The 13,789-nt window shown below is 29.0% G+C and overlaps 1 protein-coding gene across 1 annotated transcript in view; it reads left to right on the top strand.

The window, feature by feature from the left end:
• LOC111619072 (succinyl-CoA:3-ketoacid coenzyme A transferase 1, mitochondrial-like) overlaps positions 1-13,789 on the top strand; it is a 160,486-nt gene that overhangs the window by 42,649 nt on the left and 104,048 nt on the right. The window contains exons 8-9 of the mRNA XM_023360719.1: positions 6,624-6,684; positions 6,753-6,854. Coding sequence (XP_023216487.1) covers positions 6,624-6,684; positions 6,753-6,854 — 163 coding nt within the window. The remainder of the gene's footprint in view (positions 1-6,623; positions 6,685-6,752; positions 6,855-13,789) is intronic.

The following is a 13,789-nucleotide window of genomic DNA, read 5'->3' as shown; positions in this document are numbered from 1 at the left end:
TGCCTAAGTCATTTTAGAAACATTTTAAAAAGTAGGCAAAGCCAAACCTCTTTGGGTAGATATTTTACCAAGTGACCTCTATCCAGTGAAAGTGCTGGTGGAAGTGAAGGAAAGAAAGCAGTGAATAGAAATATATATATATAAAACAACACTAATTTTTTTTATCTTTTCTAAGTTATTTTTAAGTTATTGTTACATTATGTTATGTAAGTTAAGTTTTAGTATCATTTCCCTTCTCCCTCTCTTCCGCCACCAGTTTACACCTCCACCATCGTCTATCCTCAAAGATAAACTACATTTTTTTTATCAATTATTATTCTATTATGGTTATTTATACATTTACAACTACAAAATGCATTTTTCAGTGTTTTCCTTACTATAGTTATTATTTTTTTAATGTATTACTTAGCTTTAATTTGAATGTGTTTTTCGTATTGGAATGAATTATTTGGTTTTACATGTAATATTATGGGAAAAAATGATTCACCTTACGACATTTTCATGATACGATCTCATTGTCGGAACAGATTAATTTCGTATCCTGAGGTACCACTGTATGGTAAGTGTAACATCTTTGAAACAGTAAACACTGTTATTTCTAATATTTCAAAAAATATGAAACTACAAAAATACTAATAGTTGAAGAAGTCAGTGTTTTATTTCATATTAAATGTTTTTTAAGATGTTAAAGCCTCAACAATAGATCCAAACTTTTAAGAACAGAACATTAAATTTGAACAGAAAAATGACAACATAAGAATATTCTAATTATGTTTTAAAACCTCAGAACAGTTTTAAAAAATTTAATGTCTTGAAAAACGTTTTATTTGAAATAACACACTTACTTTTTGATTTGTTTAATATTTTTGTGTTTTTGTTCTTCTGAATATCAGATTAGTTTAACATTATGGTAATTTTAATTAAACCTTACTAGTAATTTAGTATAATAAGTGAAGAATCTTCATTATTTGGCTATCATTTTCAAGCTATATATAGGTCCTATGGAACATGACTGTTAACCTCCTCATATCTATGATGACGAGTCACAAATGATGACTCAGTTTATTACTGTTTGAAATCCATTGACTAATGGGACAGAGTATTATAAGATTTTCAACATATATATTTCACTTTACTTCTTAACCCAATCTAAACTTAATTTAAACATTGCTGAATTATTGTTAACACTTTGAATAAGCAGAAGGAAATACTTTAATGTGAAATGACAAATTGTATAAGAATTTCTTTAGTCTTGATAATAGAATCAATAACATATATCCTAGTAATCAGCTAAAATTTATGTAGAAACTTGAAACTTGTAATGCTGTTTCCAAATTATATATTGAATAAGACAAGAGAAAGTATATATCAATTTTCTTTGAGGTCTTTTACAAGGAAAAAAAAATTCAGACAATCTCTATTTTTATTTCATAATTTTCATGATTACAAGCTAAAAAAGGTTATTTGAAATTGTATTTGTTTACAAAATTCATTGATTTATGGAAAAATAATATTTAAATAAATTTTAGAATAACTATTACTATTGTAGTAGTTAATCTTCTACAATTGGTGTACTCAGTAAAATTCAGTTTTTATTATGTAATATTATATTATATACATAAATACAGTGAAGAGTTGAAAATCTGGACTAACTGGGGCCATACTCCATCCATATTTTCAAATGTACATGTAAATTAGTAACTCCCGTATAACATGGCACTTCTATAGCACGGATTCACTTTAACACGGTTCAGGAATTGGGTAAAACCCTCGTACAACATGAAATGTAATAAAGAGTGCGTTCTTTTATGCTTCCACATAACTCCGCACGAGCATTCTAATTGTTTTCATGGCTACTTTGAATGCTCTTTCAACAAATAATCCATTTAATGGTTAAATTTTACAATTGGGACCCTTCTTTTGCCTCTAAAAGATCATTTTAGAATTATAGATTCCTCCATCATGATACTATCGATAGTGCGGGTGCCGCCATCTTTCTTTTACCGTCGTTCCTAAATGCCTACAAACAGCAGTGCACTCCCGTTGCAGAGCGACCGCTATTAACGAACGCACCCAAAAACTGTTACCAGTTGATGATGCTCATGCGGAGATCATTATATATGATGAATAATCCTCTGGTAAAATATTTTCTTAAATAATAAATAAGTATTTTACCTATGAAAAAATGAATAATAAATCTGATTTAAGTAAGGATTTAACAGCATGTTTTTTTAATTTTTGGAACCTAACCCCTCTTTTTGCACTAGTTCTTTGTTTCGTATAACACGGAATCGCATAACACGACAATTTTTTGGAACGTAACTCCCGTGTTATACGGGGGTTACCTGTACTGTAAACTGCAAGTATACTATAATTCAAGTTTAAGTGTTTAAGTTAAAGCCAGTATTTTACAAGGAATATAGGAACATTATGGTTATAGATTCAAGATATAATTTATTGAATCACTATATTTAAAAAAGTACACTAATCATAATTTTAAAATTAAAAAGTTATGAATTTTGAATGAATGTTAGACATAATTCCTTATTATTTTCACTATATTCAAACAATCACATAAACATAAAATATGACAAAGAACTTAAATTCTGAATTGTTTAAGTAAAACAGGCATAATCATAATTAATTATTATCTCACATAAAGTGAATGGAGGAACAAGTTTTTTAGAACTAGCAAAAAAAAATTACTTAAAATTTTGTAAAATTTTATATTTTTTTTTTTCTAAATGAAATCATTTCCTGTATTATTTTAAGCAGGTTTTTTTACATTACCAGACTCTATATACTGTACTATAAAAAATATGTTTAAAACATAAATTAAACAGTTTTATGTTCATTTAATGTAATGAAAGGGATTAGCATTTTGGTCAAAAGACAGGTAAAATCTTTCACCCAGACCAAAAGAACATCAGCAGCAAAGTTACCATTGAAAGGGTTAATATCTATTTTTTAATGACTGGATTTTTAATGTTTCGCTGTACACTAAGTTTGATATGTCTTTAACATTTTGTAACAAACTTATTTTTTAAAATTTTGAGAACTTAGATCAAGAATTTAGACATAAGAATTTAGATTTTTTAATCAATATCATTAATTTTACATATGTTTTTTAGCGCTTAACATTAAGAAAGAGTGAAAGTAAAGCAACGTCTGCAAAAAATCCTGCTCAACAAACGAGAGAAAGAATAATTAGGAGGGCTGCTCTCGAATTCAAAAATAATATGTATGGTATCCTTTGCATTTTAAATCACATTTATAAATTTTAAATATATTATTATTAAATATAATTTAAATTAATTTGGATTGCATTTAACAATCAGATATATCAGGAAAAGCTTGTAAGAACTATAATAAGATACAAATAAACAAGAGATACTTATATCCTATTAATAAAGAGTTGGTATGATATAAAATATTGTAGTTTTGTTTATCAGAAAGATTTAATTTCCTTAGTCAAAAATTATCTCTACTTTTTCTAAAATATAAAAGTAGATAATAGTTAAAAATGGAAAATTTTCTTTGACTTAGAAGAAACAAACAATGAGCATACTATTGCCATAGAAACTTAGTTAAATTTGTTGTTCAGAAATAATTGAGGGTAAGCATTTATCTTCCATAAACAATAATAATTATTCTCCATTCTCTATGTAATATAAAGAGCGTACAGAGCACTTGAGCAATCTTTCTATTAGATAATTGCTGAAAAGTTAATTACTAATTAATTAGTAAATTACTAAAGAAAAATAAGTTTTATTAAAAAAGCATATCATTAGTATATGTTATATTCATATAAACAATAACACATCTTCCATTCTTTTTATTTTTTTCTTATAAAATTAATGGCAATCATTTTCATAAGTTTATTTTTAAAATATTCAAAAATTAAAAATTGTCTATATTACTATAAATCTTTCTGAAAGAAATCATTTAATAAATTTGGTATTTGAGGATATTAAAAAATTTTTAGTTTATCTCATGTTCGTTTAGTTTTTCTGGTTAAAGTTTTACTGTGTATTATTTGTAAAAGAAACCAGTTAGGATTAACTACATATTATCTCTTGTTTTTTTTTTTAATTTAACACTCGAAAAATGATTTTTTACTTATTACTGATTATAACTTACTATTGATTTTTATTGTTCTTATTGTAATTGAAAATTGTGTATTTAATTTTAACAACAATTTTTAAGTATTATATTTACCATATTATTGTAAAAGTTTATTCAGCTAAATTCAAATATACAGGGTGGACCAAAAAGAATATACGTATTTCAAACTGATATATTTATTAAACTATCGATAGTAGCGGTGTGCTGCGGGTATCAGAGGAACGAGTGCATTGTCTAGTTTGTCCCCAGATGTCAGTTGTGCTTGGTTACAATGACGTATTCACAGTTGTTGTAAAATGGCTATTCCACAGCACAAAAGCTTTTGTATTCTTGAGCTTGCGAAGTGTAATTCCGTGATTACAGTGCAAAGACGTTTCCGGTTGAGGTACGAAATTGATCCTCCGAATGGATGGAACATTCGCAGATGGTACCGTCAGTTTGTTGACACAGGTTGTGTATGTAAAGGAAAGAGTCCTGGCCGACCTCGTGTATCTGAAGAAAATGTCGCACGGATTCAAGCTGCTTACCAACGTAGCCCTTCAAAATCAACACGTNTTCTAAATACAGTACAATCGGTTAGAACATTAGAGTCACACGAAGACATTTAGAAAAGCGTGTCGAGTGTCAAAAAAGCTGCCACTAGAAGAGGCATGGCAGTGTTCTATCATACAAACGTTCAGAATGTGTTCCTTATAAATATCACTTTTGGTAGCTGTTATTATGATCTATGTATGTATGTCTCTTTAATCCGAAAATTAAGTTCGGTAGACTATCATTAGCCTACAGCTTTCAGGTTAGACACTTCATATGCATTTCGGACTTATATAAATGTTAAGTCTCTCTTCAGTGCAATACTATGGTTCTGTCTTCTAAAACCACGGTGTACAATGGGTAACATTGGAAAGATTTTAAAATAATTAATTAAAAGCACTTTTCTTCTCATTTACAACTTGAGCTTCTTCAGTCAATGCTGTTCTAAAATGAATCAAATTTAAATGATTGAGTTATAGATGGTTAAATATTCATAACATAAAAAATATGACTGTCAAAACTGTTTCTTCATATTTTGAAAGATTATAATTTTTATAGATGAAATAACATAATTCCATAAATTTGATATTTTGAGTGTAGAAACGTTGCATGTATAATATATTTTAATATATAAAGTTTTTCCAAGAATTTAAAGTTGCTTGATTTCATGATGTAAATCAAAGCTTCACTTTAACCTATTTTGATTGGTAATTTCTATCCAAAGCTAAGTTAGCTAAAGTTGCAGTTCTTCTTTTGTATTTTACTTCTCATTGATGTTCTGTAACATACTTATTTAAATTTATTTCGGTTGCTCTGACATATTTTAAAGTATTGTTTCCTTGTTTCTCTGATGATATGCTGTATATGCCCAAATGCTCTCTACTTTTCCGTCTGTCCCCATCATTACATTATTGTAATGTTAGCGGACAGTTACAATTGGAAACATAAGGAAGCAATACTTTAATATATGTTATGACAACTGAAAGAAATTTAAATAAGCATATTACAGAACATCAAAGAGATAATAAATACCAAAGAAGAGCAGAATTAAAATTATTTTATAAATCAATTCAGAATGACTAAAAACAATTCTATATACAGTACCAACGCATAAAAGCACAATACAATTGTTTTCTTTATTTTCTAATCATATTATAGTTATGCTGCTTGATTCAGAAAATAGTAAATATAGTTTATATAAAATGATAAATTAGAAAATTTCCTTATTAATTTTCAGTAAATTTAGGAATTGGTATGCCGATGCTTGCCAGTAATTACATTCCATCTGATATTACAGTGCATTTGCATAGTGAAAATGGTATCATGGGGTTGGTAAGAATTTATATTAATTTTTTTATTTTTACATAAATTCTAAGAAATCTGCTTTAGGTGTATTTCTAAGATTTTTAAAANTAAAATACAGCCATTAAAAACACCACATGTGGTGTTTTTAATGGCTGTATTTTAAACAATCTAAACAATCTGTACTTTAAACAATCTAAATAAGAATGTGGCACATTCTTATTTAGATTGTTTAAAGAAAAGATCTACTGAAATATACTATTATAAAAGTTGTAAACATTCCCGGATTCGAAAAAAGAAATTCTAAATCATAATATTTACAAAAAAAATTACAGAATTCATAATTTCATAAATCCATTACTATAATTAGTTTTATGCTTTTTGTTTTAATTTGAGATATATAACTGTTATTCATCTTTAATTTAATGTCATAATGTTGGGGTTAGATGAGTCAAATTCTTAAACTGTTAAGAAAATAAACAAGGGGTTGTGGAGGAGGAGACGAGTAAAGGAAGGTGACAGTTGAAGAAGGTGTGAGGGAGACCGAAAATGTTTACAGACATTATTGTCCTTTTGAAGACGATTATGAACACTAGAATGTTATTGACCTTTCTATTTATATTCCTACATATATGCAATTTAATATTTTATTTTTTAAACTTTAGGAAAACGGCCAACAATTTTAATACTCCAATGTGTAAAGCTGCAAAAGTTACTATAGCTGAGGTATGTTTTTGTATAAGAAATAGAGATGTTCCGAAACTGAAAAATAAATTTAAAAATTACATTTACAGGTTGAAGAAATTGTCGATATTGGTTCACTTAATCCTGAAAGTATTCATGTTCCTAGTGTCTACGTGCAAAGGATAATTCAAGGACAAAAATATGAAAAAAGAATTGAAGTAAATATTTTATTTTAATTCATTTATTTTAACTTACAGAAAATAACTTTAAATAGAAAATTTGTTAATTCAAATAGTATGTTATGCATTTATTTTATTTTATTTTATATTATATATAAATAAATAGATATAATAATATTGGTATGTAAGTATGATTTAGGATTTTTCCAATAGTTAATGAGTAATATTTATAAAAAAAAAGTATATAGTATAAAGTTAGTATTTTTAGAACAATCTTTTGAAACAATCTGTTTTTATTATGCTATTTATTAAGACCAATGCTTTAAAGATTTTCTGTTTATTTAAAACAAACTTAAATTGAGATTTTGTTTAAAATTTTCATTTTTAAAATGAAAAGATTACATAAAGCTTGATATCATATGCAAATGTCAAAAAATTAATTGTTATAAATATTTTGGTTGATATAATTTATCTTTTGAAACCTTCTTGGACTAATTTAGCATCATCAAACAGAACTTAGATACAGTTCAAAAAACAGAATATCAAATAATCAGGTGACGTTTAAAAGAATTCACATTTCAATTTTAGAATGTATTAAAATTCACAAATTTAAATTGTAAAATTTAACTTAAATAACATGAAATAAAGTTTTAAATAATAAACATAAACAAGTTGTTAAATTATTATACAGTGGTACCTCAGGATACGAACACCCCAGCATACGAAATTTTCAGGATATGACACGAACATATTTTTGCTCCACGATACGAACAAAAACTCACCATACGACCATACATTAGTTCGCAGCGCCATTTTTTATTCACTTCTGTTCGTCGGTCTCAGTCTGCGTGTTTGCTTCGTCATGGAAGGATCTCTCTCGATAAAGGAAATCTCGAGGTATTATCAGAAAGTGACTGATTTTATTGAAAANTCACATAGAGTCTCTCAAGTCTCCGTAGATATAACAAACACAGAAATAAATAATTCAAAATAAATTGTAGCTATGTGTCAATTCTGCGCGACATTTCCGAACATGTAAGATGAACAATGGTGTGGGGGGAGTGAGTAATCAAGAGTTGCGTAGTGCTCAAACAAAAGACGAATCGACGAGATTTGAAAATCGCGTAAGTCGGGGTAGCGTAAGTTGAGGTATTACTGTACTGTATTGAAATTTGAATTGTAAATTGAAATTTTAAAAGCATATTTTTTGGATCATTATTTATTGGTTTTGACTATTATTTGAATACTTATTTTTGATTTTTTTTAAATAAATTATTGGCCTGTATAAGAAATTTATTTTGAGTTTTGAATGTAAAAATATACAATATTGAAGGTTTATACAAAAAAACCTTTTGAATAATTCTAAATGTCCATTTACAACTACTGTATGTATGTTTTTAAGTCTTCAATATTGTATATTTTTACATTTTTAAATACATGTTTAGTCCTGGATTTTTCATTTCATTATTGTAAGATGTTTATAATAACTGATTTGTACAGTACATATTTATACAATCTGAATTGTCTGAAGCATTTGAACTATTATGTCTATAGAGAATTAAACTAGGAAAGGAATTATTTATTAGTTCTAACCTAACTGATCTGAAAATCTAAACCGACTTATTAAACAACATTTTAATAAAAACTTGAGAAGTGAATATACTAGTTATTCATATTATTCTTATTGTGAACAGATCTTGTTTCTGTTGTTTTAAATGATCTTATTTAAATTGATATTCTAGTCATCAAAAACAGAAAACAAACAAAAAATACTTTTTCTGCTACTAAGATAATTCCCATTAAATTTTTATAGCATTATTTAAAAAATTTTGCAGTTTATTAATATATAAATTGGTTCTGTAAGCTAAAGAATTAAATCTGAAAATTGGAAATTTATTGAAAATTAAAGAAAAGAAATTTAATTTTAAATTAATTTAGTAAATTGAATATAAAATTAAATTTCAGCTAATTAAAACATAAATGTTAACATTTTATTTAACTATTTTAAAACTTAAACATTTAAAATTCACATTTCAAAACTACATAATGAATGCAGCACATTAAAAGAAAAATTATTCTAAATAGAAAAATGCAGAACTTATTCGCTTCATTTCATTTGTGTTGTTTTTTTTTAACTTGTTACTTAATAAAACTTGATGATATTGATTTTAATTAATTACTTAAAAATTTTTCTCTCTTTAGAAAAAATGTCAAAATTTAATTTCAAACTCATGATGCATCTTAGAATCAATGGCATCTTATAACATAGTAAATACAATATATATAGTACAAAATGAAATAAAATTATATAAAACTATTAAATCAAAATAAATGCTCAATAACAGTATATCAGACAAAAAGAAAATTGTATTGTATTTTCGCAAAATGACCGTCATGCCAGTTAAACTGCAACTAAAAATAAAAGTAATTAGATCTAACACAATTAGTTGTTAGTTAAACATTAAAGAGAACATTCTTCCGAGTACAATAAGATAATAAAATTGTAATTTGACTGACTTAAAATCAGGAAGAGAGTTTTCGTTTACAAGACAATAAAATAATTAATTACTTATTGACATTAGTAGTAATAGTAGTAGTAGTTAGTGAGGGCTACACTGACCACCTACCCTGACGTTAAAAATAACACTTTCCTCTCTTATTTTACACAAAGCCAATGTTAATAGAAGTTAGCTGAGCTGAGATCATTTACAGCAAGTTTCTTAAATTTAATATGTTTATTTTTGCATTTTTTGAATTGAATAACAATAAAATACACATAAAAAAGGCACTTTCGGAAGTCCACGAGTATTTTACGTTGTTAGAAAGAAGACAAAATGAAGAAATGAAATTTATAATTGTAGTTTTTGGTGTAATGCTGACAGTTTCACAGTTTTAGAATAAAAATGTGTTTTTTTTTTTTTAATGCGCCTTTTAGGTTGTATAACCTCACTTAAACCAGCATGCCGAGTTTTACCACATGGAAATATCTGATTTTGTGGTCTCCCTGGATAGACCGGCATGCCGGTCATTCTGTTAAAATATGGTAATGTTTTTAAATTTTTTTATGATTCTCATATCCAATGAGTGTATCGAGGAAGTGGTATTAGCCGAAAGAAACTCCAGATAAATGTTTTTCAAATGCTCTACATGAGGATGAGCAGCAGAGTTTCGAAGAGTAGCAGAACCGTTCTTGGCTTTATCTGCAGTTCTGCATCCCAACTCATATGTCACTTCAGAAAAATATTGGAAGTCATCCATGCATTCTTGTTGGCATAATACTCAACTGGTAAACAGTCCATTCTAAGACCTTTACATCATCAAGGCTTAGCATGCCTTCTAATGACTAATAACTTCCATTTATTATTTCCTGACATATTACAGCAGTACAATATGGTAATGCAATTCATTGTTTTTTTTAACTTGATGATACTTCATGTTTATAACTGAGGGAACCATCTGGGATGGCATGGTAAAATAGCCCTGTTTCGTCTGTGTTGTAAATTTGATCACAGTTAAATTTCTGCAGAAATTCATGCAACTTAGTTGATTTCCACTTTTTGGCATTCACTGTTTTTTCACCATGTGCACTCTTAAATTTTATATAATGTCTGGTTTACTATTTCAATAACCACCCATCTATAGCTGAAATTTGTGTGATTTATCTTTGTAGCAAACTCGTCTGGTTTGGTCTTTAACGTTGGCCCATTAATATAATCCTCTTTCATGCTTATGTTGTTTTATATTGTCCCAATAAAATGGGAGCTGTCCCAAATAAGTGAAGTAAATTTGCCTTGTATAGGATGTATTTTTTATCTTGAGACAATGATTATTTTTAATGATTACTCTTAATTGGATCTCATTATTTTGGAAAAAGGTATAGACAAAACTTTGTAGGGTGTTGAGGGGGCAATCAATTGATGACCTCAGACGTGACCTTGACCTTTAAGGTCATTTGGAGGTCAAGGTCAAGGAGTGACTTGCCCCATACATCATACTTTTCCTGTTAACAGTCATACCTGTCATCTATCTAACTTCGTTCTTGGGAAAATTTTTGAATTGAAATCTTGTGACTTCTAGTACAGATCAAAAGTTTGTTTATAGTTAATCGAGGCCATCCTCTCCCTAAGCTTTCCATATCTGGTCTCGACTTTCATCTATCTAACTCCATTCTCAAGATTAAGGAAGAACAAACAGATGAACACCAGTGGGAATTTATAGGTCTGCAATTTGAAAATTGCAATGCCTATATTTTATCATAAAATATTAAATATACAAAGAGAGAACTAAAGGAAAGATATGCAAATATATATCTTTGATGGTTTTGGGAAAACTACAAATGCAGATGAATAGATCTACGATGCACAAAAATTTAGACAAATTTAAAGTTTTAATGAATTTAGACAAAGGAAAAGCTATTTGATGTGTTCATAATTTCAATTTAAAATCAGCATAAAATTTTCCCCATTGCATAACTCTTTCAAATCACCTTTTAAACACAAATAACCCACAGGTTATCCAACTAAATTATGATAATGAGAATTTGTGTTTTTTATTTATGTGCTAAATATTAAATATTTTAGTTTCCCATATCTCAGATAGATTATTTTTGACAAAATCAGAATATACATATGTACAAGAAATACATCGGCCATACATGAAGCATTTAGCCAGCAGAAAAGAGGGGAAGGGAGGAAGAAAGAGGAAGAGGAGATAGACAGTAGAGAAAGGTAGGATACCTCTGAATGGCATACATAAGGATACAGTACCCTCTATGTTTGATGTTGGTGTACAGTTTTTAGGCTGCAAGGTCATAGTCTCCCAAAGGGTCTAAAAGAAAACCTAAGTATAGCGAACACCAATAATTGAGTGCTGCCACGAATAGCTAAGTATAAAAGTTAGTGCCAAGTGGCTGTTAGTAGAAAGATTTATATCTACTTAATACTAATAAAACTGAACATGAGCATGAATCTCATTACTATTAACAGCTAGACAGACAGTGTGAAAACAAACGAACACAGCGACAAACTAGACAAGACAAACGGACCGACAGAGACAAATGAGCAAGACCCCAAAATATTTTTTCTTAACGTTAACTTACTCACTAACTAAACTAACCTACCATAACCTAGGACGAACTTAACCAGACAACTAAAGCTAACAAACTCCAATCTAATTTAACCTAACCTATCATAACCTAACCAGAAACCAAGCTAAGAGTCCCTAATCTAACTTACAACTAGGACTAACCAAATTTAGACTGAAAAAAGAAGAAGACAGAAAATAAGAATTACAATACAAAGTTGAAAGGCAGCTATATACCAACAGTTGAAACAAAGCAAAGGAAAGCTAATTGCCATCCTTGCCCCTGGAGTGAGTGCTCTCAAGAGCCCCACTAAGGGATACGAATGTGAGTAGATGATGGAACATTGTACACATGTGAATGAGTTGACGCGGGTTGCAAGGCCAGTTGTACCCTTTAAGAATAACAGCTCTCATTAAACTATCCCTAATGTGATTGTACCTATTGCAGCGAAAAACTAAGTGAAGCGGTGTTTGGTTCCTCCTGAATACACAACCGCATTGTGGATTTTCTCCAAGGTTAATTATATGCAAGTATTGCTTAATTTAAAGTTGCTTTGTCCTGTAAGTAGCTGAGTGAGGGTGTAACTAGGGTAAAAGTGGCAAAGAATTGCAGTAGTGTCAACCTTGGGGATAAAATTGGTATCATGGTCCCAGCCGTTGCCAGAGAATGAAGATTTGCTTCTTGACGTGATTGTTGATGCACGAGGTAGGAATGTAACTGAAAGTACTAGTGTCTGAAGACTTTGCAGTTTGTTTGACAAAACAGTCAGCAATCTCATTGCTGCATGACCCGGGACCCATTGGAAATCTATTCTAATGTTGTTGTCTAAGTGTCTGAGAATGTGGTGTATGAGATGGACAAGTTTTAAGTGGCTATCAGACTTTGCAATCCTGTGTAAAGCTACCGTACTGTCAGAATAAAAAATCAGAATATAAATGATATACAGTGAAAATTCAATTATCCAAAATATAATTAAAAAAACTAGAACATGTAGCATTGTACATATCACAAGGTATAATACACATTGTAGTGGAATGAAAGTAGGTCATATAAGTTACATTAAGTTAGATTACAAATACAGGTTGGCCTCCTACAACACGGTAGATATGTTCCTTGAAAATACCGCGTTGTGGGAAATCGCATTATAGGAGACACCACCTTAATACAAAAACTGGGATTCAGTTCTAAAAAGAGAAAAACTTGCCATTTGAATGGCGTTTTTTGAATTTTTCAAACCAGCCATTGCTAGCCATGAATTTAACACTGGTTTCATCAGCTGAAGACTATCCCATTTGTTTTAAATAATCAAATATTTTTAAGGCTTTGTGTTTAACTGCACTTTTATTTAAAGGCAACCGTTTCTTGTTCATATCTTCTACCCATAATATTAGTGCTTGTTCCATTTGTTTTTTTCATTATAGGTGCTCTCGGACGAGCAACATTTTTCGGAAGAATAGATGATCCGGATGTGACTGAATTCCTAATCTTTTCTTCCTATTGCTTAATCGACCGAATAGTTGACTCATTTAAATTAAAATGCCTACCAATATCAGCTATCCACTCTTGATTTTTAATTTGATCCAAAATTTCTATCTTTGTTTGAAGAGATATATTAATAAATTTCCTTTCTAACGATGGTCCTTTCTTTTCATTCAACATTGTTATGGCTAAAATTTTTTCAAGCAGCTTTGTGGACAGTAAAAATTGCAAAAAATAACTTTCCTTCACTATGTTGTTAAAAATATACACCCAATAGAAGTTTATACTGTATTTTAAACCATTTTTGCAGTCCCCACCTATTGAAAGAGTATAAATTATCGAAAATTCAGTGATATATTTGAGTGCTTATGGTAACTGATGCACATCTGTCTAGAAACCGGTCTTC

The sequence above is a fragment of the Centruroides sculpturatus genome, unplaced genomic scaffold (assembly GCF_000671375.1).
Source record: "Centruroides sculpturatus isolate CEXI.00-Female unplaced genomic scaffold, Cexi_2.0 scaffold170, whole genome shotgun sequence".
NCBI lineage: Eukaryota > Metazoa > Arthropoda > Arachnida > Scorpiones > Buthidae > Centruroides > Centruroides sculpturatus.
The sequence above is the reverse complement of the archived record's forward strand: the minus strand, read 5'-3'. Positions and strand labels throughout refer to the sequence as shown.